Source organism: Salvelinus alpinus, chromosome 9, assembly GCF_045679555.1.
Source record: "Salvelinus alpinus chromosome 9, SLU_Salpinus.1, whole genome shotgun sequence".
NCBI classification, from domain to species: Eukaryota; Metazoa; Chordata; class Actinopteri; order Salmoniformes; family Salmonidae; genus Salvelinus; species Salvelinus alpinus.
Window position 1 is genome coordinate 63944182 of NC_092094.1, and position 25555 is coordinate 63969736.

At 39.4% G+C, this 25555-nt stretch overlaps 1 protein-coding gene across 1 annotated transcript in view; it reads left to right on the forward strand.

Moving 5' to 3' along the window:
- Positions 1 to 4899: 4899 nt before the first annotated feature.
- LOC139530459 (MAM domain-containing glycosylphosphatidylinositol anchor protein 2-like) overlaps positions 4900 to 25555 on the forward strand; it is a 240088-nt gene continuing 219432 nt past the window's right edge. Inside the window, exons 1-2 of the mRNA XM_071326910.1 lie at positions 4900 to 5484; positions 5667 to 5851. Of these exons, the coding sequence (XP_071183011.1) occupies positions 5779 to 5851 (73 nt within the window). The 5' untranslated portion in view covers positions 4900 to 5484; positions 5667 to 5778. The remainder of the gene's footprint in view (positions 5485 to 5666; positions 5852 to 25555) is intronic.

Genomic DNA, 25555 nt, shown 5'->3' on the forward strand with positions numbered 1-25555 from the left:
TAAATAGTTCAACCGTACCAGGTAGAAAAAAGTGATACGCTCATCATATTATCAATGCCAAGTAACGAAATGATCATTCAGCCTACATAATACAAATAAATGAAAGTTAGAGTTATTGAAGCAACGATTAGTATCAAATACAACACCAGCAGATTAAATCACAGGCCAATTCCCCACAATATTTTCCCAACGAACATGGGATTGAAACCGGTGACCCTCCGGTGTGTGAATTATTTTAATGAACTCATCCACCTGGTCAAATTATGTCAGCATGACAAAACATTGAGGTGAGGGAAATTTGTGTTTTTCTAAGGTGAAAGTAAAAAATACAAGTATTGGTATATTCTTTTGTAAATGTTTCAATTATGGGAGTATCGATTAACAACTATGTTTGTTGAAAAAAGGAAAGAGAGAGCTATATTTCAAACCTAGGTCATATTGTACAGAGACATTGCCACTGTCAGTATCCAATAAATTCCAAGCTCTTTTGTGCTTATCCTATAAAGAGCTTAATTTCCTGTTACAAAAGGAATAAGCTACTAGCAAAAATTGTGACAACCAACCCCATACTATGTGGCATCCAAACCGCACGATGGGGCTGGTTGTCACATGTGGACAGAGTGTGTTTGATGGCTTATAACTTGATGTTACAATACAAAATGGGCCCCATTTCCACCCAATACCTTGGTCTTTCTCCTAATATTTAAAAAAAAAAGTATTGAAATACACACAAGAGTAATGACATCCAACCCCAGTTGCTGTTATTTTGGTATAGTTGACTGACTTTAAAACAAGTGTGCAAAAGTCTGGTACAGCAAACCTATCAAAGGAAATGTCAGCTTTCCCATTGGGTAGAAGAGTCCCTTCATGGAACAGAATGACAGATAAAGAGCAGGTGTTCTCAGGTGTTCTCCAAAGGGCACCAATCCCTCTAGCAATAGAGCCTGTGTTTGACACATCTGCCAAGCCAGAACATGACCTCCAGCCTAGCAGTGAATGCAGCTAAAACGACCTAACCATACAGTGCAAAGCTAGCAGTAGCCTATTGCACCATGGATCAATACTGACCAAATTGCTTTACTTTATCTCTAGATCAAATGTTCTGTGTCACGTGCGCCGAATACAACAGGTGTCGACTTTATCGTGAAATGCTTACTTAATATGGATCCCTTCACGCGCCAATCCCTTTAGCGGGATCGATTTGACAACATCCAGAGAAATGGCAGCGCGTCAAATTCATTCATTCACGAAAATATGTGTAATACATCAAAATAAAGCTTAACTTCTTGTTAATCCAGCCGCTGTGTCAGATTTCCAAAAGGCTTTACGGCGAAAGCAGCCCATGCGGTTATCTGAGGACAGCGCCCCGCATACAAACACATTACATTTATTTTTCAACCAGGCAGGTGCGACACAAAAGTCAGAAATAGCCATATAATAAATGCTTTACCTTTGAAGATCTTCTTCTTTTTGCAATCCCAAATGTCTCATTGACACAATGAATGGTCGTTTTGTTCGATAAATTCCTTCTTTATATCCCCAAAATGTCCATTTATTTGGCGCGTTTGATTCAGAAATACACCGGTTCCAACTCACCCAACATGACTACAAAGTATCTAATAAGTTACCTGTAAACTTGGTCCAAACATTTCAAACAACGTTCCTAATCCAACCTCAGGTATCCTAAAATGTAAATAATCGATAAAATTTAAGACGGAATAAACTAGTGAAAGCCATAGGAACTGCAACCAGGTTCCTCATAAATAGGGCTTCCCATAGAAACCAATTGGGAATCCTATGACCTCAATTCTCTTCCCCCCTGGATGGTTTGTCCTCGGGGTTTCGCCTGCCAAATCAGTTCTGTTATACTCACAGACATTATTTTAACAGTTTTAGAAACGTCAGAGTGTTTTCTATCCAAATCTACCAATTATATGCATATCCTAGCTTCTGGGCCTGAGTAACAGGCAGTTCACTTTGGGAACACTTTTCATCCGGACGTCAAAATACTGCCTCCTAGCCTTAAGAAGTTTTGCCAACAATGCAGAGTTAAAAAGCAAGACAATTAGCTAATAATAATTACAAATACTAACACAATATATACCAAGTCAATGTGCAGGGTACGAGGTAGTTGAGGTAATACAGTATTTACATGTAGGTATGGGTAAAAGTGACTAGGCAATCAGAATAGATAAATAACAGAGTAGCAGCAACGTATGCGGAGAGTGTGAAAGAGTGTGTGCGTGTGTGTGTTGGAGTGAAAGTGTGGGTAGAGTCTAGTGAGTGTACATAGAGTCAGTGTAAGAGTCACTGCAAAAAAGGGTCAATGCAATAGTCCAGGTAGCCATTTGATTAACTGTTCAGCAGTCTTATGGCTTGGGGGTAGATGCTGTTCAGGTGCCTTTTGGTGTATTGTCATTCAGTTTTTGCCCGTCATTTCAGTGCAATAACATGAAAGGCACAGAACATGAAATTATAGTTATCATGTAGAAAATATATTAAATGAATCTCCTATTTACTGAATTACACATTTAGTTTGCTACCTGTCGTTAATTGTTAAACATTACTATGTATCATTACTATGCCAGTCAGTGAATTTTCATTGTAAATTCATACAGTACAGCCAACCTTTCTTTTCCCCATCTCCAGAAGAGGGCACTGGAAGTACAACTCTACTGGGCTAGAGTGCCCAATGGCAAAAGGGTGGGAGTCAGCCATTGCAAGATTATAAATGCCATACATACAGCCAATAAAGTAACAGTTTTAAGGTTTTACTTCATGAGAGAACTTGAACACAGAATAGTAAAATGTGCCAGGGCAAAGCAATCTCTCCTCAATATTGTCCAAGACAAGAGGGTCTGTAATCTCAAAATTGCATGAGTATTTTGTAGGGGAACAGAAAAAAATAGGCCTAATGGCTAGACTTTATACACTGAATTTAGCTGATCATTTGGCAACCTCAGAGTGTACCCCAAAAACACTGGTGTAAAGTACTTAAGTAGTACTTATAGTATTTTTACTTAAGTCGTTTTTTGCGGAATCTGTACTTTTACAATTTATATTTTTGACTACTTTTACTTCACTACATTCCTAAAGAAAATTAAGTACTTTTTACTCCATATATTTTCTCTGACACCCAAAAGTAATTGTTACATTTTGAATTCTTAGCAGGACAGGAAAATGGTCAAATTCACGCACTTATCAAGAGAACATCCATGGTCATCCCTACTGCCTCTGATCTGGTGGACTCACTAACACATGCTTCATTTGTAAATTATGTCTGAGTGTTGCACTGTGCCCCTGGCTATGCGTAAATAAATTAAATAACAGAAAATGGCGCTGTCTGGTTTGCTTAATATAAGGAATTTGAAATTATTTATACTTTTACTTTTGATACTGAAGTATATTTTAGCAATTACATTTACTTTTGATACTTAAGTATATTTAAACCAAATACTTTTAGACTTTTACTCAAGTAGTATTTTACTGGGTCACTTTTACTTGAATTTTCTATTAAGGTATCTGCCCAAAAGAGGAGCTACTGCCTTTTACTATATCTCTCATAGCCCACTGATGATGGAGACCATTCAAGTGAACAGTGATGTTTAATAGCTGGCCTATACATCTACACTGAACAAAAATATAAACGCAACATGTTAAGTGTCGGTCCCATGTTCCATGAGCTGAAATAAAAGATCCCAGAAATGTTCCATACGCAGCACAAAAAGCTTATTTCTCTCAAATCTTGTGCACAAATTTGTTTACATCCCTGCTATTGACCATTTATCCTTTGCCAAGATAATCCATCCACCTGACAGGTGTGGCATATCAAGAAGCTGATTAAACAGCATGATCATTACACAGATGCACCTTGTGCTGGGGACAATAAAATGCCACTCTAAAATGTGCATGTTTTGTCACACAATACAATGCAACAGATGTCTCAAGTTTTTAGGAAACATGCAATTGTCATGCTGACTGCAGGAATGTCCACCAGAGCTGTTGCCAGAGAATTGAATGTTAATTTCTCTACCATAAGCGAGGACATGTATGGCGTCATGTGGGTGAGTGGTTTGCTGATGTCAACATTGTGAACAGAGTGCCCCATGGTGGCGGTAGGGTTATGATATGGGCAGGTATAAGCTATGGACAACGAATATAATAGCATTTTATCTATGGCAATTTGAACGCACAGAGATACCGTGATATAATCCTGAGGTCCATTGTTGTAACATTCATCCGCTGCAATAACCTCATGTTTCAGCATGGTAATGCACGGCCACATGTCGCAAGGATCTGTATACAATTCCTGGAAGCTGAAAATGTCCAACTTCTTCCATGGCCTGCATACTCACCAGACATGTCACCCATTGAGCATGTTTGGATGCTCTGGAACGACGTGTAGCCTATGACAGTGTGTCCCAGTTCCCGCCAATATCCAGCAACTTCGCACAGCTGTTGAAGATGAGTGGGCCAACCTTCCACAGATCACAATCAACAGCCTGATCAACTATGGGGAGATGTGTCACGCTGCATGAGGCAAATGGTGGTCACGCCAGATACTGTCTGTTTGTCTGATCCACACTATTCCCAGTCATGTGTTAGCCATCAATAAGGGCCTAATGGATTTATTTAAATTTACTGATTTCCTTGTATGAACTGTAACTCAGTAAAATATTTGAAATTTTTGCATTAACATTTTTGTTCTGTATAGTTTGAGGGCAAATCACATGCAAAACTTAACTTCATCTGCCACACAAGCAAATACTTTGAACTCTTACCAAAGCCTCAGGATTATAGTCTATGCGTCATACTTTTAAAATACTGTTTTGCCCGGAATGTGCCTCCTAAATGCATGCTTTAATAAAACAGTTGCTCATAGTCATAGCACCATGGTTCATTTTTCAGTGTGCAAGTGCCTCCCATACAAATTAGATCTGAGGAGTCACGCACTTGACGTAGGCAGGAAGCAGAGGCTCGGCGTGTCACTGCTGCACGTAGTGCGCAGCGTGACTGACCAAGTCCTCTTCAAATAATCATGTACAAGACATTTTGAGGTAAAAACGCGCACGTAACGACGACTCACCTTTATTTCGATAGACACAAACTGGAGTTTTTAGATAACCTACATGAGTAAAAATGCGCTTCTAAAACCGGGAATTCTCATGTTCATCGTATTTGGCCACAGTGGTAGCATGAACGCATCACATCCAGAGGCTCAACCTCATCTCGGAACACCTTTTGCCTCGCTGTCCTCGGAAGGCTGTGGCAAACCTTTGAGAGGGGAGGGAAAGCCGCAAGTGTATATCAGAATGTGTTTAATCTCTGTTTAGCAATGGAAGTTGCTGGAATTGGTGAAGGGGCAGTGGATACGCGTGGATATCACTGGACACCGAATAAGCTTGTTCTCGAAAGAATTCTTGGCGTTGCATCCTCGGTTACTTTTACAATGTCAAAATCAAGGAGATCCTCTTGAGGCTTGAAGTATGCACGGACATTGGCACATCAATCAAAATCGCCTATCAAGGCACAATATTTACCCGTTTGTATCCATCATTGTGAATAATTTAACTTAATACACCTGCTGTCCTCAATGAAATATGGGCAGAACCAAATGTATTTCATAGCGCATCAAATGAAAAGTCGTTATACGGTGTCTCAACCAGATTTACGCTGAATCCAGGTGCGGAACGGCGGGAACTGAGTTCTGACCATCTGCATCTCGCCTTGGGAAGAAGCTGTCACCATCGAAGTGGATATGTTGACATTAACGTGAAGATGGGTTTAGTTTTCGGTCTCTTGTGGCTGTTCAACATATTTTTGGAGGGCATTCATTGCCAAGGAGTGTATGGTAAGCCAATGCATTTCTAAATACCCAACAGCTATGATTAATACCAACTTGACCTTGTGAAAATTGAGTCGAATGCAAGATATGTTGTACAGTGTATCTCTTTTTCTGTAGGCTATAATAGCCTATGACTCGCCCACAATGTAGTAGATTACAACAGGTATGTATGTCATCATTACATTTAAAGACGGTGGCTCGCTCAAACCACAGGTGCTCTCAAGGCATTCGGCTATTTGAACCAATGTAGCATTGACACTGTTTCCGAGCGTCTAAAAAGATACATCTCATCATCAGTGGTGGTGTTTATATTCTGCTACGGTGTTTGTGTGTGCGTTAAAGCGACTGGTTTAGCACCAACCCACGACCGATTGTGGAGCCTCAATCTACCACCCACGGCAGCACAAGCCTGGCAAAGGCATCAACCTCTAATCTGATGTATAGAGCTGGTGGAATTTGATGGAATCCTGTCCTTAGACCTATATATCTAATTGTTGGATTCAATCACATCTGAACGGTTAGAGAAAATGATAGCCTATATTGTACGTCGAAGGTTGAAATGTGAGAATAATGTTATATGAGCAATAATGTCATTGTGGTCCTTTTAAAACCAACACCTAGAAATTGTCTTGAAATAGGGTTTCATTGCCCCATTTTCTTTACCGATTTAATAATCATTAGCTCAATGTCGTTCCCAGAGACTAATACTTTGACAAAATCAGATTACTGGCATTGAAAATTTGGCACCCAGAATCTCGTCAGTCCATGACTGCAACTGGGGGGGAGGGCTATTCCTCATTTGGTGTCATATTTGATCCAATGTTCAACTTAATGCATGATCAAATCAAAATGTATTTATCACATGCTTTGTAAATAACAGGTGTAGACTAACAGTGAAATGCTTACTGACAGGCCCTTCCCAACAATGCAGAGAGAAAGAAAATACAGAAATAATAGAAAAGTAATAATAAATACACAATGAGTAACAATAACTTTGCTATATACACAGGTACCGAGTGGATGTGCAGGGGTACGAGGTAATTTATGTGGATACTGTATGTACATATAGCTTGGAATAAAGTGACTAGGTAACAGGATACATAATAAACAGTAACAGCAGGCAAAAAGGGGCAATAGACTGGGTAGCTATTTGGTTATTTAACTAACTATTTAGCAGTCTTATGGCTTGGGGGTAGAAGCTGTTCAGGGTCCTGTTTGTTCCAGACTTGGTGCATCGGTACCACTTGATTTAAATACTATGGTGGCCAATAGCCAGCTGCCGGTGCTGGGCATGAATCAGGGGCACTGCCTGTGGTTATGGGGTGAGCCGAGTGCATGATCACCTGTGCCATAAAGGTTCAGACCTCTTGTCATTGACTGTAGTCCACTCACATACAGGGAGTATACATTAGGACTATCCAACCACTGCCGCCAATGTAGCAATTGATGGAGAACAGCTGGACTACGGCTTGAATAAGCTATTCTGTGGGTACAGGTCGAGGGCACTACCAACAAGTTCCAGACTTTTGGCAGAAACTGTAGTATACATTGCTCACTCACAGGGAGGCCACAGTATTGTTTTGCTATATGTTACACGTGACCCAACCTTTATGAGTGATTTCCTACTGGAATGTGGCTGACTATTATTATTTTTATTCCGTTTTTTTTTCAGATACAAAGTAACTTTGGGGTACAAAAAACAAATGTGCATTTATTCCTATCTTCCTATTCCTCTCCCCTCAGCAGTCCCTACCCTTGTTGTAATGGGACTATCTAGGCCTAGGGTACCAAGTCTAAAAAGGGGCAACCAACACTGTTTCTAACAATGTAGGAGTCCATTAATCAAGTATTTGAATGCACTGAAAACAGCATTTATTGTTAAATGTACACATTAATGCATTGTGTTCATCTACAAAATAAAAACATTTAATTGAACTTAGTTTGCACAATTTCCAAATTTAGAGTATATATAAAAATAAAAAAAACATTAACAACCAAAACTATCTGACAGGGTAGTATAAATATAGTGAGAAAATACTAAACATGCAAAACAGATTCAATAAAAAATACTAAGATATTAATAAAAAACAAACAGGAAATTGGTCCATGATTTACCTTCGACAGATTTTGTGAATATACAACGTAACGCAAAATACTTCTCTATGGCATTCATTTTAAAACTGATTAAAATTAGAAAGTTATGATTTCTGGTTAAAGTCACTCTACATTCCTCCACAATAGGGTGTTATACCAACGTATATGCATCCATTAAACAAACAGCTTGCACATTCCAAATAACTCGCCTAAAAACCAGTCAGATCATAGTCAGTTGGAAATTTAGAAATCTGATCGCAAATATTCTAAAATAAAGAATTAGGCCATTGAGGTAGTGATGCCTAACTCTAGCCTCCGTGGTGGTCTATGAGCAATTTGATGATCCTGTTGATGCAGGAATGCAAACTTGTAGTGTATTCAAGGTTTAAAAAGGCTTCTAAAGTGTGTAATTTCCCGCTTAAAAATGTTAGACTTTATATGCCCTAATGAAAAATGAATCAACCCCTATAAAAAAGGGTTAATTAATTATAATCCACAAAACAATTCACATTTCCTGCTTTGTGAAACTGGCTCAAATTAAGATAACTTTATTACATTTTTTATACAGTGAATACATAAGGAATCACTGTAGGTTGCAACATTGTTACTGTCTGCACTTCTTTATCTGTAGGCAAATGTTTATATGTAGGCAAAAGAATATATATTTTTTCCCCCCCCTCACAGACCAGCTAAAATCATTAATACTTACTCCTTGGCCCCAAATTGCAATATTACTGCTTTTAGATATGCATAGTGACTGTAATGGATTCAGAGGCTTTGACGGATAAAGGTACACCTTAGCACTTTCATTTGGTTGGTCTGAAAGCAGGTACATTTTTAATCAGTCTTTTTTAAATTCTCATTTTGTGTTTTTATTGAAGATCAAGTAGAAATGTAAAGTTAAATGAACAAAGACTTGAATTAATTGTCAACCTGGAAGGATATAGTAGTGCTAATGGTTACCATTGGAGTGCTGGCATGAGTGTAGTGTCAAATCTTACCAGAATTTGTACATGCCAAATTTACATAGGTTATATGTTCATACCTTGTTAGGAAATCATACATTCTTTAAAGCTGTGTAGCGTTGAGACTTTTTTTTGTAGAAAACTAAGATTGTGATTTTTACTGTATCTTGTAGTGTTCAGTATTTTACTGCTGTCACAGTAGGCATACATCATTTACATTTGCTCTGGAGAATGAGATTTAATTGCACCTCACTTTAAATGCAGTCTATCAAATCTCTGCAGCATTACAATATAGTTGTATAGCTTTCCTTTTCTTTCAATGCTTTTGAAGTCTACAAAACCTTGAACATGCCTGCTCAGTGGGTCTTCTTCATGGCCTAGACCCGAATTTGACTTCTAAGCTATTCAAATTAACGTTGATTGCAAAAGATGAGGATTTTATTTGCATTTAAGTTCTTATTTCTTCCTCCACAGATGCCTTCACCAATCATCTTGCATCCAGGCCCCCTCATTCTCTAGCAGTGGGACTGGGAAACATATTCAAATGAGTCCTCTCTCACCCACCTGCTTCTATCTATCCTACAAATTCTCAGAGGGGTAGACTTGATCCATCGGTCAAATACTGTGTAGCCTCAGGTCCAGGCTCCCTTCACTTGGGAGTATGGTTACGTGAGACCATAGACACTATGGGACTGAATAAAAATTAATTGAAGAATTAATTGACTTCTCTACACATCTTGAATCCTTTTCACGGTACGATGATGTCACCTCTGCCTCATAGAATCGATACAACTTGCAATTCGTAACCACGGGCTGCAGAGATACCTGATTCCCCAGTCACATTCACTTAGTTAATTGCCTAGAGAACATGCTGCAACGAATAGAAGTATACGCTCCTATATGGAGCGTTCGGCTCAGTTCAAGTAAAAATAAAGCATTTCTCGAAGGCATCCGATCAGTCTGCAGTCTTTCAGTGGGTGGTGTGAACATTGACCCCTGAGACTGAATGCTTCAAGTAATTCTTCCATGCTTATACACTACCGTATGCCTCCTTTGTGCTGTAGTATGGTACTGTAGGTTAAATGATCTGCAAACTGGGGAATCAAAATGGCCCTTTGATAATTTCCATTAATCTTTTAGCTGTGATGAGGCGGTAATGTACTTCAGCTACAGTATGTACAGCAGAAAATATAGTTCTCACAGTATTTAGCCAGCCAAATGACTGCAGTTTCCCGAATAACTGTTCAAATAGCAACAAAAAAACATACTAAGTGTACAAAACATTATGAACATCTTTCTACTATTGAGTTTCACCACCTTTTGCCCTCAGAACAGCCTCAATTCATCCGGGCATGGACTACAAGGTGTCAAAAGCATTCCACAGGGATGCCAGCCCATGTTGACTCCAACGCTTTGGGTGGTGGACCATTCTTGATACACACGGGTAACTGTTGATCGTGAAAAACCTAGCAGCGGTGCAGTTCTTGACACACTCAAACCGGTGCGCCTGGCACCTACTACCATACCCTGTTCAAAGGCACTTAAATATTTTGTCTTGTATATTCACCCTCTGAATGGCACACATACACAATCCATGTCTCAAGGCTAGAAAATCCTTCTTTAACCTGTCTCCTGCCCTTAATCTACACTGATTTGAAGTGGATTTAACAGGTGACATCAATAAGGGATCATTGCTTTCACCTGGATTTACCTGGTCAGTCTGTGTCATGGAAAGAGCTGGTGTTCCTAATGTTTTGTACAGTGTATTTACAGTACCAATTTGGACACCTACTCATTCAAGGACTTTTCTTTATTTTTACTATTTTCTACATTGTAGAATAATAGTGAAGACAAACTATGAAATAACACATATGCAATCATGTAGTAACTAAAAAAGTGTAAAACAGATTTAAATATATTTTAGATTCTTCAAAGTAGCCACCCTTTGCCTTGATGTTAGCTTTGCACACTCTTGGCATTCTCTCAACCAGCTTCAATGAGGAATGCTTTTCCAACAGTCTTGAAGGAGTTCCCACATATGCTGAGCTTAAATAGCTCTTACACAGCCTGGAGGTGTGTTTTGGGTCATTGTCCTGTTGAAAAACAAATGATAGTCCCGCTAAGCGCAAACCAGATGGGATGGCGTATCGCTGCAGAATGCTGTGGTAAGCATGCTGGTTAAATGTGCCTTGAATTCTAAATAAATCTCCAACAGTGTCACCAGCAAAGCACCCCCACACCATCCACCGGTCTAATGTCCATTGCATGTGTTTCTTGGCTCAAGCAAGTCTCTTCTTATTATTGGTGTCCTTTAGTAGTGGTTTCTTTGCAGCAATTTGACCATGAAGGCCTGATTCACGCAGTCTCCTCTGAACAGTTGATGTTGTGTCTGTTACTTGAACTCTGAAGCATTTATTTGGGCAGAGGTAACTGGGTCTTCCTTTCCTGTGGCAGTCCTCATGAGAGCCAGTTTCATCATAGCGCTTGGTTTTTGCAACTGCACTTGAAGAAACTTTCAAAGTTGTTAATTTTCCGCATTGACTGACCTTCATGTCTTAATGTTTGGCTCAAACACATTACATGCGTTAAGTAATTCCACAAATTAACTTTTAACAAGGCACACCTGTTAATTGAAATTCATTCCAGATGACTACCTCATGAAGCTCGTTGAGAGAATGCCAAGAGTGTGAAAAGCTGTCATCAAGGCAAAGGGTGGCTACTTTGAAGAATCTCAAATTTAAAATATATTTTGATTTATTTAACACTTTTATGGTTACCAAACTCAGCAAAAAAAGAAACGTGACTTTTTCAGGACACTGTCTTTCAAAGATAATTCGTAAAAATCTAAATATCTTCATTGTAAAGGGTTTAAACACTGTTTCCCATGCTTGTTCAATGAACCATAAACAATTTAATGAACATGCACCTGTGGAATGGTCGTTAAGACACTAACAGCTTACAGACGGTAGGCAATTAAGGTCACAGTTACATGGCTTTAAAAAAATATTCCCCATGTAATGTTAACCTCACTAGGGTATGTGGGACGGTAGCGTCCCACCTCGTCAACAGCCAGTGAAACTGCAGGGCGCCAAATTCAAAACAACAGAAATCCCATAATTTAAATTCCTCAAACACTTGATACACTTGTTGTAAATCCAGCCACAGTGTCTTAGTGTCCAGCCACAGTGTCCACAGTTAGAGCCAAGTCACAGAAAAAGACAGCCATTTTTCCAGCCAAAGATAAGATAAAATGAATCACTAACTTTTGATGATCTTCATCAGATGACACTCATAGGACTTCATGTTACACAATACATTTATGTTTTGTTCGGTAAAGTTCATATTTATATCCAAAAATCTGAGTTTAGGTGGGATGCTACTGTCTCACTTGGAAAAAAGACAGAGAAAATGCAGAGCGCCAAATTCAAATTAATTACTATAAAAATTACTGTAAAAATCAAACTTTCATTAAATCACACATGAAAGATACCAAATTAAAGCTACACTGGTTGTGAATCCAGCCAACATGTCAGAATTCAAATAGGCTTTTCGGCGAAAGCAAACGATGCTATTTTCTGAGGATAGCACCATTTGTAAACAGAGAGAAGCATATTTCAACCCTGCAGGCGCGACACAAAATGCAGAAATAAAAATATAATTCATGCCTTACCTTTGACGAGCTTCTGTTGTTGGCACTCCAATATGTCCCATAAACATCACAAATGGTCCTTTTGTTCGATTAATTCCGTCGATATATATCCAAAATGTCCATTTATTTGGCGCGTTTGATCCAGAAAAACACCGGTTCCAAATTGTGAAACATGACTACAAAATATCTCAAAAGTTACCTGTAAACTTTGCCGAAAAATGTCAAACTACTTTTATAATACAACTTTCGGTATTTTTTTTACGTAAATAATCGATAAAATTGAAGACGGGATGATCTGTGTTCAATACAAGATTAAAACCAACTGTAGCTAGCTTTCTGGTCATGGCTAACCCATTATGCCAAACCTATGCTCACCAAGTTTCGTCTTCAAAGTCTTTTCCGTTTAGGAGAAATGGCCATGTCGTGATTGGTGATGTTTTGTACATTTGCAATAAGATTCCATTCGCCATCTGCTGGAATTTACCGGGACAGCGGAAAAATTACCAAAATTTGAACATTTTATAAAATGGAAACCGAATGTCCAAGAGACTTCGTTCGATGACTTCCCGGAAGATCTGGCCCCGGTGCACTACTCGCCGCCGCCATTCGCGGACGTCTAATAAGGGACCGTATATTTGCAATATGGAGTTTCTCATCAATCATACAGCAAATGCCAAAATGTCCCCTTCATGTATGACAGGGAATTTTAATTTTATAAAATTATTCCTCTGTAATTAATATTACCTGATTTAAGCTAATCAGGTAAATAATTAACTAGAAAGTCGGGCCACCACGAAATAATGTTTATAGAGCTGTTATCTTCCGAATAAACTCTTAAAGACCTGGTAATCTTTTTCATCAATAGCAGTCAATATTCAATCGTCACCTTGTTTCAGTCTCATCTGAAAGTTGTACATTCTTGGTCTTCACGAACCCTGGATAACAAGTTGAATCAGCAATACAAACTTTGGTTTAATTATTTATTTACTAAATACCTAAATAATCACACATAATTTCATAAACACAGAATGGTTCATAAATTCACTACTAATTATGTCCTACAAGAAAACGTCCCATTTCCTGGTTGCTAAAATTCTAATTGTTTGCTTAATTTATAGTTTAGTTTGCTCAGTTTCTGACAAAACATGCAAGTATAGCGTAGAGAATCAAACGGCTGTGAAATATATTTTCCATAAACAAAAAATATTGTGTTTTCAGCTGTTTGAAGCTGGTGCACAAAATCGTAAAAGACGCAAAAACGTAACTTAAGAAGGGGGACCAATGAAATAGAGCACATAGCCTTATAAATGTGCCCATTTGTAAGTTAAGATTTGTATTTCGTCTTCTCAAAAGTGAACCACCACCTGGATTCGGTCCTATGTAGCAAAATTTGAACTTGTGATTTTTACATTGGATAAAAGTAGAGACTCATAAACTGCAGTTGAGGAACAATGAGAAAGTAATTCTGCTTTGAAAGTTGATAAACTTGTAACCCCACTTTTGAGAAAATGGTCCTTGAATGTTTTTGGACACCTACTGGAGAGCTCTTCTTTGTCTAAACCCATTCAGTATCGTTCACACCCTCTTAAGCCTGAGCCCCACCCATCTCTTTAAGGTTTCACATGTGAGGCCATGTGCTAAACAGAGTGAGAAGTGTAGTAAACAATTTCATGACTAAAAGTAGTAGCCTACAGTAAAGAAAAACTCCAGGTAAAAATACACTATCTAGTCCTTGGCCTATATCCTAGTCTGACTTTGGTGCAGGTCATGTTGTTTACATTACAGTCTCTGCTAAACACACACTATATCAAATAAAAGCTACGTTTATTTGTCACATGCACAGGATACAGAAGATGTAAACGGTACAGTGAAATGGCTACTTGCATATTTGTATAGTAGCAATATCATAAAACAAAGTGTCCAGATAATTATTAGATGATGCTTACCCAGACACGCTTGTCTAAATTGATGTAAAACAAATGCTATAACCACCCCCCAGCCACATCTAGCTAAGTGGATGGGTCACTATTGTCTAGAAATGTATACATGTTCATGAAATACAATAGATCGCCGTAATCACCCCCAAACACACCAGGCTAACTTGATGGGTCATGTATGTATGTATGTGTCCTCTCCCAATGTCACAGTCGCTCCTACGCCCAGTGTCCACTGAATAGAAGCCAAGCTTTGAAATATAAATTTCTGTGATCTAGAGGCCTTTGGAGGTTGAGAATATAATACCCAATACATTTAGGGGGCTTTCACACAAACGGCTTGGAGCGTTTTTCATGAACTATGGCACATTTTCCACCTTACGGCGTTTTTAAACATAATTTTGAGCTATAGTTGTAATCAGTTAGATTATTTGTTACGTTGTATTTTTTTTCATTTTGTCCTGTTTGCCAAATGTCAAACGAATGAACCCCCCCCCCCCCCCCCCCAAAAGTCTTTGTTTATTGGACAAAAATGCTCACATATCATCTATGATTATCATGAAGTATCACTTCTGATCCAATCTTCATATTACTTTCGCTCTGGTCTTCTAACAACATTCGGGAAGAACGTATTGCTATAACGCATTGCTATATCAAACAACCCTCTGCATGTTTTCTTTTCTCCATTGGTACTTTCTGCAGAAAAAACTGCAGAAAGGTCTCAAAGGTTACCTGCGAGGCCAAGACATGAAAGAATAAAATGTTAACCAGAGAGAGCAAAAGGGTAAAGTACAAGAACAGTTTGAGGATAAATGACTCACCATGAAAAGTCTCCCATATTCAATAAATCATTGTAATGTATTTGTTTATTTCCTCCTCTGTTTCCCTGCTAATTATCATCTGCTAAGGAGTCAAGATTGTTTTGATACACAATTAGGCTAAATAACCACATTACATAAGAAATACTCTATTATATGTCTGGTTGGAACATGGAAAATAGGTCTCTTACACAACCTTATTTCTACCACATTTTGGAAATACATTATTGCATTCACATCCCTCTCATTGACTTAAATAGTGTTGTATATATTGCATGTAAGGAAAGGATATAGCCTATGGCATGGAAAGACGTCAGTTTGTTGACAGACAGTGATATTGTGTGACTGAATGTATCTGCTCATTTGCCCCTCGTTAATCTGCATCGTGCACATAATGGCATTCTTTGGCCTTAGGAACCCATCTGCCAGAGAGAGGACTGAATGTTTTATCAACACACACAGATTAGGCAAATGCTCAGTTCACAGACCACTGAAGAGGCCAGTTGTAGATTAGAAAAACTGAAGCCCTCTCAATTAAGCGGGAAAGCCACTATCCTTCCTCAGGCTCAGTGCTAGACTGGTAACTTGCACTAAGAGAATCTGACACAGATTCTATTGATGGCAATGGATATTTTGTTGATTCATTGCACACAATGCCAAACACTTGAATTTGACACGTGGTCCAAATTGAGTAGTGTGAATATATTATATCTCCAGTTTAACATGACAAATCAGAATTATGACAGAACCTATTGGGGTATAAGAGGTTGGAAATGGGTTCAAGGTGTCAGATGGCAGATGTGTGCAAAAGACAGACAGACCTTTGACTGCCAGTTTAAGCATGTGTGGGATAGTTAGATATGGCACTGTAGTTACGATATATAATATCATATTCAATCATATTATAATATCATTATAATAGGATATTCAATGTATTGTGTCACAAAATACGATGTATATCGTGTCACATAATATACAATATTCACTCACCGGACATTTTTTTTTTAGGTACACCACCCCGTTCGCAAAAATTGATCGCTCCAACTGACAGTGAGTCACGTGGCTGTGGCTTGCTATATAAAGCGGGCAGACGGGCATCGAGGCATTCAGTTACTTTTCGATTGAACGTTAGAATGGGAAAAACTAGTGACCTAAGAGACTTTGAGCGTGGTATGATTGTCGGTGCGCCTTCCTGGGCTTTTCACGCACGACAGTGTCTAGGGTTTACAGAGACTGGTGCGACAAACAAAAATGTCCAGTCAGCGGCAGTCCTGTGGGCAAAAATAGTTTGTTGATGAGAGGTCAAAGGAGAATGGCAAGAATTGTGCAAGCTAACAGGCGGACCACAAACAGATAAATAATGGCACAGTGGTGTGCAGAACGGCATCTCGGAACGCACAACTTGTCGATACTCGTCACGGATGGGCTATTGCAGCAGATGACTACACTGGGTTCCACTCCTATCAGCTAAAAACAAGAAGAAGCGGCTCCAGTGGGCACACGATCACCAACACTGGACAATTGAGGAGTGGAAAATCATTGCCTGGAACATGACATTGCCTGTAACATTTTGCTACACTCGCAATAACATCTGCTAGCATCTGCTAGCCATGTGTATGTGACCAATAAAATTTGATTTGACAGAGAGTGCCTGGTCAGACCTCAACCCAATAGAGCATCTTTGGGATGAGATTGAATGGGCTGTTTGCATCATGACTGTACCACCGTCCAATCTGCAGCAACCGTGTGATGCCATCGCGTCAATGCCATACCAACATCCATGTGGAACATTTCTGATACCTTGTAGAATGCCCTGAAGAAGGCCTGAAGGCGGCTGTTGCGGTGACTGTATTATCGCCACACCGGCAGTCATGACCACAGTAAATTTCCATGTGACCATTGAGTCACGGTAATCTCCTCTTATGCACTTGGACATGCTTTGGTAGTACCCAACTTGCTAACGACCATCCGGTCCTAATGACCTAGGACTCAGGGCTCTATTGGGGCGGGAGGAAGACTAGTGCTTAGAGCGTTGGACTAGTAACTGAAAGGTTGCAAGATTGAATCCCTGAGCTGACAAGGTAAAAATCTGTCGTTCTGCCCCTGAACAAGGCAGTTAACCCACTGCTCCTAGGCCGTCATTGAAAATAAGAATTTGTTCTTAACTGACTTGCCTAGTTAAATAAAGGTAAAATAAAAACATTTGCCCTCTAACCACTCTCACATCAATGCAATCAATAATCACAAACATTTATCAAAACAGTATACTGTTTTCAAAACTTACATCACTGTGATGATCAAGTTAAAGAAGTTCAACAGCAGGTTGTGTAAATCATGGTCGTTGTGGATGTTTTTTCAAAGTTTAACACAACAAATTGGACAGAGCTTTCTAAGGTGATGATTAATTCAAAAGACCTATTAGAGCTTATGCGCCAAAGTCCGAAAAAAAAACCTGAATAAAAATATGATAGGCTATGTATTGTGTAATGGCACAAGCCTATACTCCAAAATTGAACACATTTGAGTGATTGCCTTTGTGTGGACTGTGTATTATTATGCGTACTGAATGGACTGGTTACCTTATGCTATGCTCAAATTTATATCCAAGATTCTGTGAGAGCCCTAGGCGATGCTTTTGGTTAATTGATTGTGCAGGGCAGTTTACGGTTAGCCTACAATTATAGTGAATTTGTATTTGATTTTTAATAGGAATTTTTTATATTTTCATAATTCGGTGGCACATTACCTTTGGCTATACAGAATATCTCACCACCATGCGTTTCCATTTCCTCTCTCTCCTTTATTCCTTTCTCGAGCATGCAGAGAAAGGCTGTTTTAGTGAAATAGGTTTCGTTGCGAAAACATGTTACTATTGATGTTCCCGAACAGCAGTAGCTTCTTCCTTGCTGAGCGGCCTTTCAGGGTTTGTGGATATACAGTGGGGAGAACAAGTATTTGATACACTGCCGATTTTGCAGGTTTTCCTACTTACAAAGCATGTAGAGGTCTGTAATTTTTATCATAGGTACACTTCAACTGTGAGAGACGGAATCTAAAACAAAAATCCAGAAAATCACATTGTATGATTTTTAAGTAATTCATTTGCATTTTATTGCATGACATAAGTATTTGATCACCTACCAACCAGTAAGAATTCCGGCTCTCACAGACCTGTTAGTTTTTCTTTAAGAAGCCCTCCTGTTCTCCACTCATTACCTGTATTAACTGCACCTGTTTGAACTCGTTACCTGTATAAAAAACACCTGTCCACACACTCAATCAAACAGACTCCAACCTCTCCACAATGGCCAAGACCAGAGAGCTGTATAAGGACATCAGGGATAAAATTGTAGACATGCAACAGGCTGGGATGGGCTACAGGACAATAGGCAAGCAGCTTGGTGAGAAGGCAACAACTGTTGGCGCAATTATTAGAAAATGGAAGAAGTTCAAGATGACGGTCAATCACCCTCGGTCTGGGGCTCCATGCAAGATCTCACCTCGTGGGGCATCAATGATCATGAGGAAGGTGAGTTATCAGCCCAGAACTACACGGCAGGACCTGGTCAATGACCTGAAGAGAGCTGGGACCACAGTCTCAAAGAAAACCATTAGTAACACACTACACCGTCATGGATTAAAATCCTGCAGCGCACGCAAGGTCCACCTGCTCAAGCCAGCGCATGTCCAGGCCCGTCTGAAGTTTGCCAATGACCATCTGGATGATCCAGAGGAGGAATGGGAGCAGGTCATGTGGTCTGATGAGACAAAAATAGAGCTTTTTGGTCTAAACTCCACTCGCCGTGTTTGGAGGAAGAAGAAGGATGAGTACAACCCCAAGAACACCATCCCAACCGTGAAGCATGGAGGTGGAAACATCATTCTTTGGGGATGCTTTTCTGCAAAGGGTACAGGATGACTGCACCGTATTGAGGGGAGGATGGATGGGGCCATGTATCGCGAGATCTTGGCCAACAACCTCCTTCCCTCAGTAAGAGCATTGAAGATGGGTCGTGGCTGGGTCTTCCAGCATGACAACGACCCGAAACACACAGCCAGGGCAACTAAGGAGTGGCGCCGTAAGAAGCATCTCAAGGTCCTGGAGTGGCCTAGCCAGTCTCCAGACCTGAACCCAATAGAAAATCTTTGGAGGGAGCTGAAAGTCCGTATAGCCCCGCGACAGCCCCGAAACCTGAAGGATCTGGAGAAGATCTGTATGGAGGAGTGGGCCAAAATCCCTGCTGCAGTGTGTGCAAACCTGGTCAAGAACTACAGGAAACGTATGATCTCTGTAATTGCAAACAAAGGTTTCTGTACCAAATATTAAGATCTGCTTTTCTGATGTATCAAATACTTATGTCATGCAATAAAATGCAAATTAATTACTTAAAAATCATACAATGTGATTTTCTGGATTTTTGTTTTAGATTCCGTCTCTCATAGTTGAAGTGTACCCATGATAGAAATTACAGACCTCTACATGCTTTGTAAGTAGGAAAACCTGCAAAATCGGCAGTGTATCAAATACTTGTTCTCCCCACTGTAGGACTCGTTTTACTGTGGATATAGATACTTTTGTACCTGTTTCCTCCAGCATCTTCACAAGGTCCTTTGCTGCTGTTCTGGGATTTTGCACTTTTTGGACCAAATTACGTTAATCTCTAGGAGACAGAATGCGTCTCCTTCCTGAGTGGTATAATGGCTGCGTGGTCCCATGGTGTATATACTTGTGTACTATTGTTTGTACAGATGAATTGTTTGTACAGATGAATTATTATATAAAATTCTTGCTACCAACAGAATGCTATATATATGGGGCATACAACAATCTCAGCTCTGTAGATTTTGTTGCGAAAAGACAGAATATATAGATAACTTATTCTGTTATTGCTTGTTTCTGGTCACAGGTTCAGGAATTGTTAAAAAATCACAACATGCATTTAAAATTAACCTTACAAATAGCAGTGTTGGGCGATCTGGAAAGCCATAGCCAATCAATAAATAATATAATAAAACTCGTAGGAAAGGTTTTCATCTTTTAGCTTACAATCTGTGGATAATATACGATTTAGAAAGATTCAAAAATGTTCTCAAACATCACAGCACAATTGAAAAATATATGGCACATGGAAACCAAACAAGGGCGGTCTATGTTGATAGGTGGGATGGGCTGTGAGTGACTGAGGGTTGTGATTAAAGAGTTTGTTTGTTATGTATATGTAGCAAAAAAGCTGTAAAAAAACATGAAGATATTTGTCCTCCGAGGGAGGGTGGTGAAGGGGTTAAAAAATAAAATAATTATATATATTATATATAATTTTTTGTAAAAAGAATTCAAACATACTACTGTCCAACTCCGGTAGGGCAACATCTGAAAAATAGCGCACTTGGTAGTGTGTACCCGTGCTAAAGCCAACATCACCCACGACAGAGAACAGTTGATTGTCAAGGGCAATGAATTCCATTATCTTGGCGTTAATGGTTTTCGCCTTTGAGTTGCCTCGCTGAAATTTTCTTAGTCTTTCAAATGACTGCTCGACTTGTTGACTGCTCGATCCACACAGCGGACATTGTGAGCTAGGTTAGGAATGCTGTGTTGCGCGTGCAGCAAAATTTTACGTGGCGTCATTACGTCATGTACCTACGTTATATATAGGTATGCACATCAGCTTTGATATCCTTTTTAGCTAATATCGTCCGATTCACTGATATATCGTGCATCCCTAGTTAATTTAGTTTCAACGATTGTTGGACTCATGACATAAGTTAACCCGGACTCAAGTATAAAGGTTTTAGAACTTGGGACCATGGTTGTTATAGTAAACTAAAACAAAAACAAATCAAACTGAAATAAAATAATTTAAACTGTTTTGAAAACTAAAACTATACAAAAACGTGACTCCAGAATAAAATAAAAAACAGCAAATGATGTTCAGTTTATTCATTTATTTCAGATTTTTTTGGGCAAAATTAGAATGCGTTTAAGCTTTTTTTTCTAATGGGGATTTCAAGCTTCTAAATCTGGCGGGTAAAATGCTGCCAGGAGAGGGCGATGTTTCAAATAGACCTAGCTTGTAAATCACTACCACCAGCTATCACTAGCTAACAGAGAATAAATCAGCTCGGTAGCTAGCCTAGCCAAAGGGCGAGCGCAGAGCATTAACAATGGCGATAGCCTTTACATAAACATAACTTCTGTAAAATATGCCAGGACTTAATTTGTTATTTATTCTCTCTTTCAGTCAGATAAAGGTAAAGGAACTTGATTTTTCATGCTGCTAAAGAAAAAACATCTTTGGATTGGCATGAACATGGGCAAGAGTTTCCTTCCACCATATTTCTTGCACCAGTCTAGGCTCTAAATCCTTTTAAATCCAAGTCATATTGAAATTGACTTTATAGTTTTAAAGGGGGGCTGAACATCTTGATTTGGCCGAGGTTTTTCAGCTTGGTCATTAAGAAATGCAGCCGCCATGACGATCGGGTTGCGTACCCAAGGAAAACTGTAACGGTACTCGTGACGACATATTTTTTTCTATCATCTGGACGAGATTGACTTTATGACCAAAATTATATTACACATTGTAGTAATTTTTTACACTAGAATAAATGTTTCTGACTTGATGCAACAGGCTGTTTTTAGGGTTAGTCACTCTTTAAACTAAACCTCACCTAACCTATGACCTGACTTATGACCTTATGTATTACTGCCACCCAGTGGCAAGAAGTGTCATCCCAAAAAACAAACACTATAGGCCTACTACACATAAATTACTTCTAGCCTCTCCCGCATAGGGTACTTTCTGTTCTTAACACTTAAACTGAAACTAAATAGTATAAAATGTAAATGCTTTTAGCAAACTAAAACTAGTAAGCTAACTGAAACTTAACTACCCCACTACCCCATAATGACAAAGTTAAACAGGTTTTTAGAAATGTTTGCAATTATTTTATTTTTTTAAACGACATGAAATATCACATTTAAATACAGCATCAGTCAAACGTTTGGACACACCTACTCATTCCAAGGTTCTTCTTTATTTTTCCTATTTTCTACATTGTGGAATAATAGTGAAGACATAAAAACTATGAAATAACACATATGGAATCATGTAGTAACCAAAAAAGTGTTAAATAAATCAATATATTTTATTTTAGAGATTCTTCAAAGTTGCCACCCTTTGCCTTGATTAAAGCTTTGCACACTCTTGGCATTCTCTCAACCAGCTTCATGAGGTAGTCACCTGGAATGCTTTTCCAACAGTCTTGAAGGAGTTCCCACATGTTGAGCACAATGTAGAAAATACAAAAAATAAAGAACCTTGAATGAGTAGGTGTGTTAACTTTTGACTGGTACTGTAAATATTGAGACCCTTTACTCAGTACTTTGTTGAAGTACCTTAGGCAGCGATTACAGCCTCGAGTCTTCTTGGGTAGGACGCTACAAGCTTGGCACATCTGTTTTGGGGGAGTTTTTCCCATTCCCTGCAGGTCCTCTCAAGCTCTGTCAGGTTGGATGGGGATCGTCTCTGCACAACTATTTTCAGGTCTCTCCAGAGATGTTCGATTGGTTTCAAGTCTGGGCTCTAGCTGGGCCACTCAAGGACATTCAGAGACTTGTCCTGAAGCCACTCCTACATTGTCTTGACTGTGTGCTTAGGGTTATTGTCCTGTTGGAAGGTGAACCTTTGCCCCAGTCTGACGTCCTGAGAGCTCTGGAGCAGGTTTTCATCAAGGATCTCTCTGTACTTTGCTTCGTTCATCTTTCACTCGATCCTGACTAGTCTCCCAATCCCTGCTGCTGAAAAAGGAAATCCCCACAGCATGATGCTGCCACCACCATGCTTCACTGTAGGGATGGTGCCAGGTTTCCTCCAGATGTGGTGCTTGACATTCAGGCCAAAGAGTTCAATCTTGGTTTCATCAGACCAGAGAATCTTGTTTCTCATGGTCTGAGACTCTTTGGGTGCCTTTTGGCAAACTCCAAGTGAGCTGTCATGTTCCTTTTACTGAGGGAGTGGCTTCCGTCTGACCACTCTACCATAAAGGCCTGATTGGTGGAGTGCTACAGAGATTGTTGTCCTTCTAAAAGGTTCTCCCATATCCAAAGAGGAAGTCTCAGTTTGGCCGGGCGGCCAGCTCTCAGAAGAGTCTTGGTGGTTCCAAACTTATTCCATTTAAGAGTGATGGAGGCCACTGTGTTCTTGGACCTTCAATGCTGCAGAAATGTTTTGGTACCCTTACCCAGATCTGTGCCTCCACAATCCTGTCTCGGAGCTCTACGGACAATTCCTTTGACCTCATGGCTTGGTTTTTGCTCTGACATGCACTGTTAACTGTGGAACCTTTTTATATAGACAGGTGTGTGCCTTTCCAAATCATGTCCAATCAAATGCAGTTACCACAGGTGGACCCCAATCAAGTTGTAGAAACATCTCAAGGATGATCAATGGAAACAGGATGCACCTGAGCTCAATTTCGAGTCTCATAGCAAAGGGTCTGAATACTTATGTAAATAACGTATTTCTGTTTTTATTTATAATACATTTGCAAAAAAAATCTATCAACTTGTTTTCGCTTTGTCATTATGTGGTATTGTGTGTAGATTGCTGAGGATGTTTGAATAAGGCTGTAACGGCTGTAATGTAACAATGTGGAAAAAGTCAAGGGTTCTAAATACTATTCGAAGGCACAGTATGTTCTACAACACAATTATAAAACGCTGCTATAACCACTGTTTGGCTATTGCGTGAAATTGCATGTTACAACTGGACAAATAATGCCGAAACACAATTTTGTCTAATCATTTTTGGAGCTTCAGCATGGAACAGGAATATGTGTAGGTCTGTATGGCATGCACATGATGGAGAGACGTGCCACTCGTGCTGCAGCGGGGGAGGGTGTGTGTGTGTGTGTGTGGTGTGTGTGTGTGTGTGTGTGTGTGTGAGATCGAAGCGGACTGGAGAGATGCAGTATAGCCAAGCCAAATTGTGCTAGCTAACTTGTAGCAGCCACAATGTTATTTATCATCCATTCTGAATCATTTGTTTTCTTAATGTACCAAAGTTTCGGTATACCCTGCATCAGTGGAATTTTCCGCTCTGTCTGGCCTACATTCATCTCTTGCTTTCTTTAACGTATTCATTGAAATAGGCTATAGCAAATAGGAATAGGCAAATTACTCAATGTCGCTCGTGCGCTGCTCGACTCCATTGCTGTGTGGCTCCAGTGTCGTGGAAAATTCTAATCAAGTGAGAGAGACTTTGTAATTTCTTCAAACAATCAATCTTTATTATCGATTTAAGAATTGCAAGAATGGAGCGAACCACCGATAGGCGATTTATATAGAAATCCCAGCAGATCGGGGCATCACGAGCTACCTTGTTTTCTTCTTGTGCCTATGTGATCTTGGATCCCCCATAAGAAATGTAATGGATATCAAAATTATATAATTTTTTTAATATACATTTTTGGTGGATGGTAGCTAGTCAGGGTAGGATTCAGGGTGTACTGTACTTATTCAAATGTGCTAGCCTGGGTTTGACAAATATATTACGTTTCATTGGAATTGTTGGCAGTTACATTTTTACGAAAGTGAATAAAGGGATGCGAGAAAGGTAAACACAAGAACAACTTGGTAATGTTTTTTTTCTCTCACTGTAATCAATTATCAATAAGGCACATGTGAAACCGGGAATTGATAACTGTGGGGAAAAATAAATAAAAATTCTGCATTACTAAGTCGTTATTGTTTGCCTTTCTCGTATTCATCAGCCCCAATGGACTTTTGTCATGGAAGATGAATGATGTAATCTCGTGCTGTGTCATCAACTGTTTCCACGTCTATGTATGAGGTCATCTGAAATACTCCTGTTGGTTGGATGATTTCCACATGTTTTGGTGGAGCTATATTTTGTGCATGACCTGTCTTATTGCTTCCAATTTATTATGGATTTCCCTGTTTTGTACTATATTATGTAATTGCAATGATAGTTTGCAATGGTGGAGTTAAAATGATTAAATACTGCAGGCTACACATCTGTTTGTATAGAATATTGGGTACCATAAGTACAAGCAACCAATTCCCTGCTATTGTGTGATTGTCAATGTGAACTTTATACTGAACAAAACTTTCATCCCAAAATGACTTAATGTCAGCCTCAATCATTTAGGAACGATTATTAAAGTGGTTGGGCCCTCAGAAGTGCCTCATTTCGTTGGAGCATGAACTCTACAAGGTGTCGAAAGCG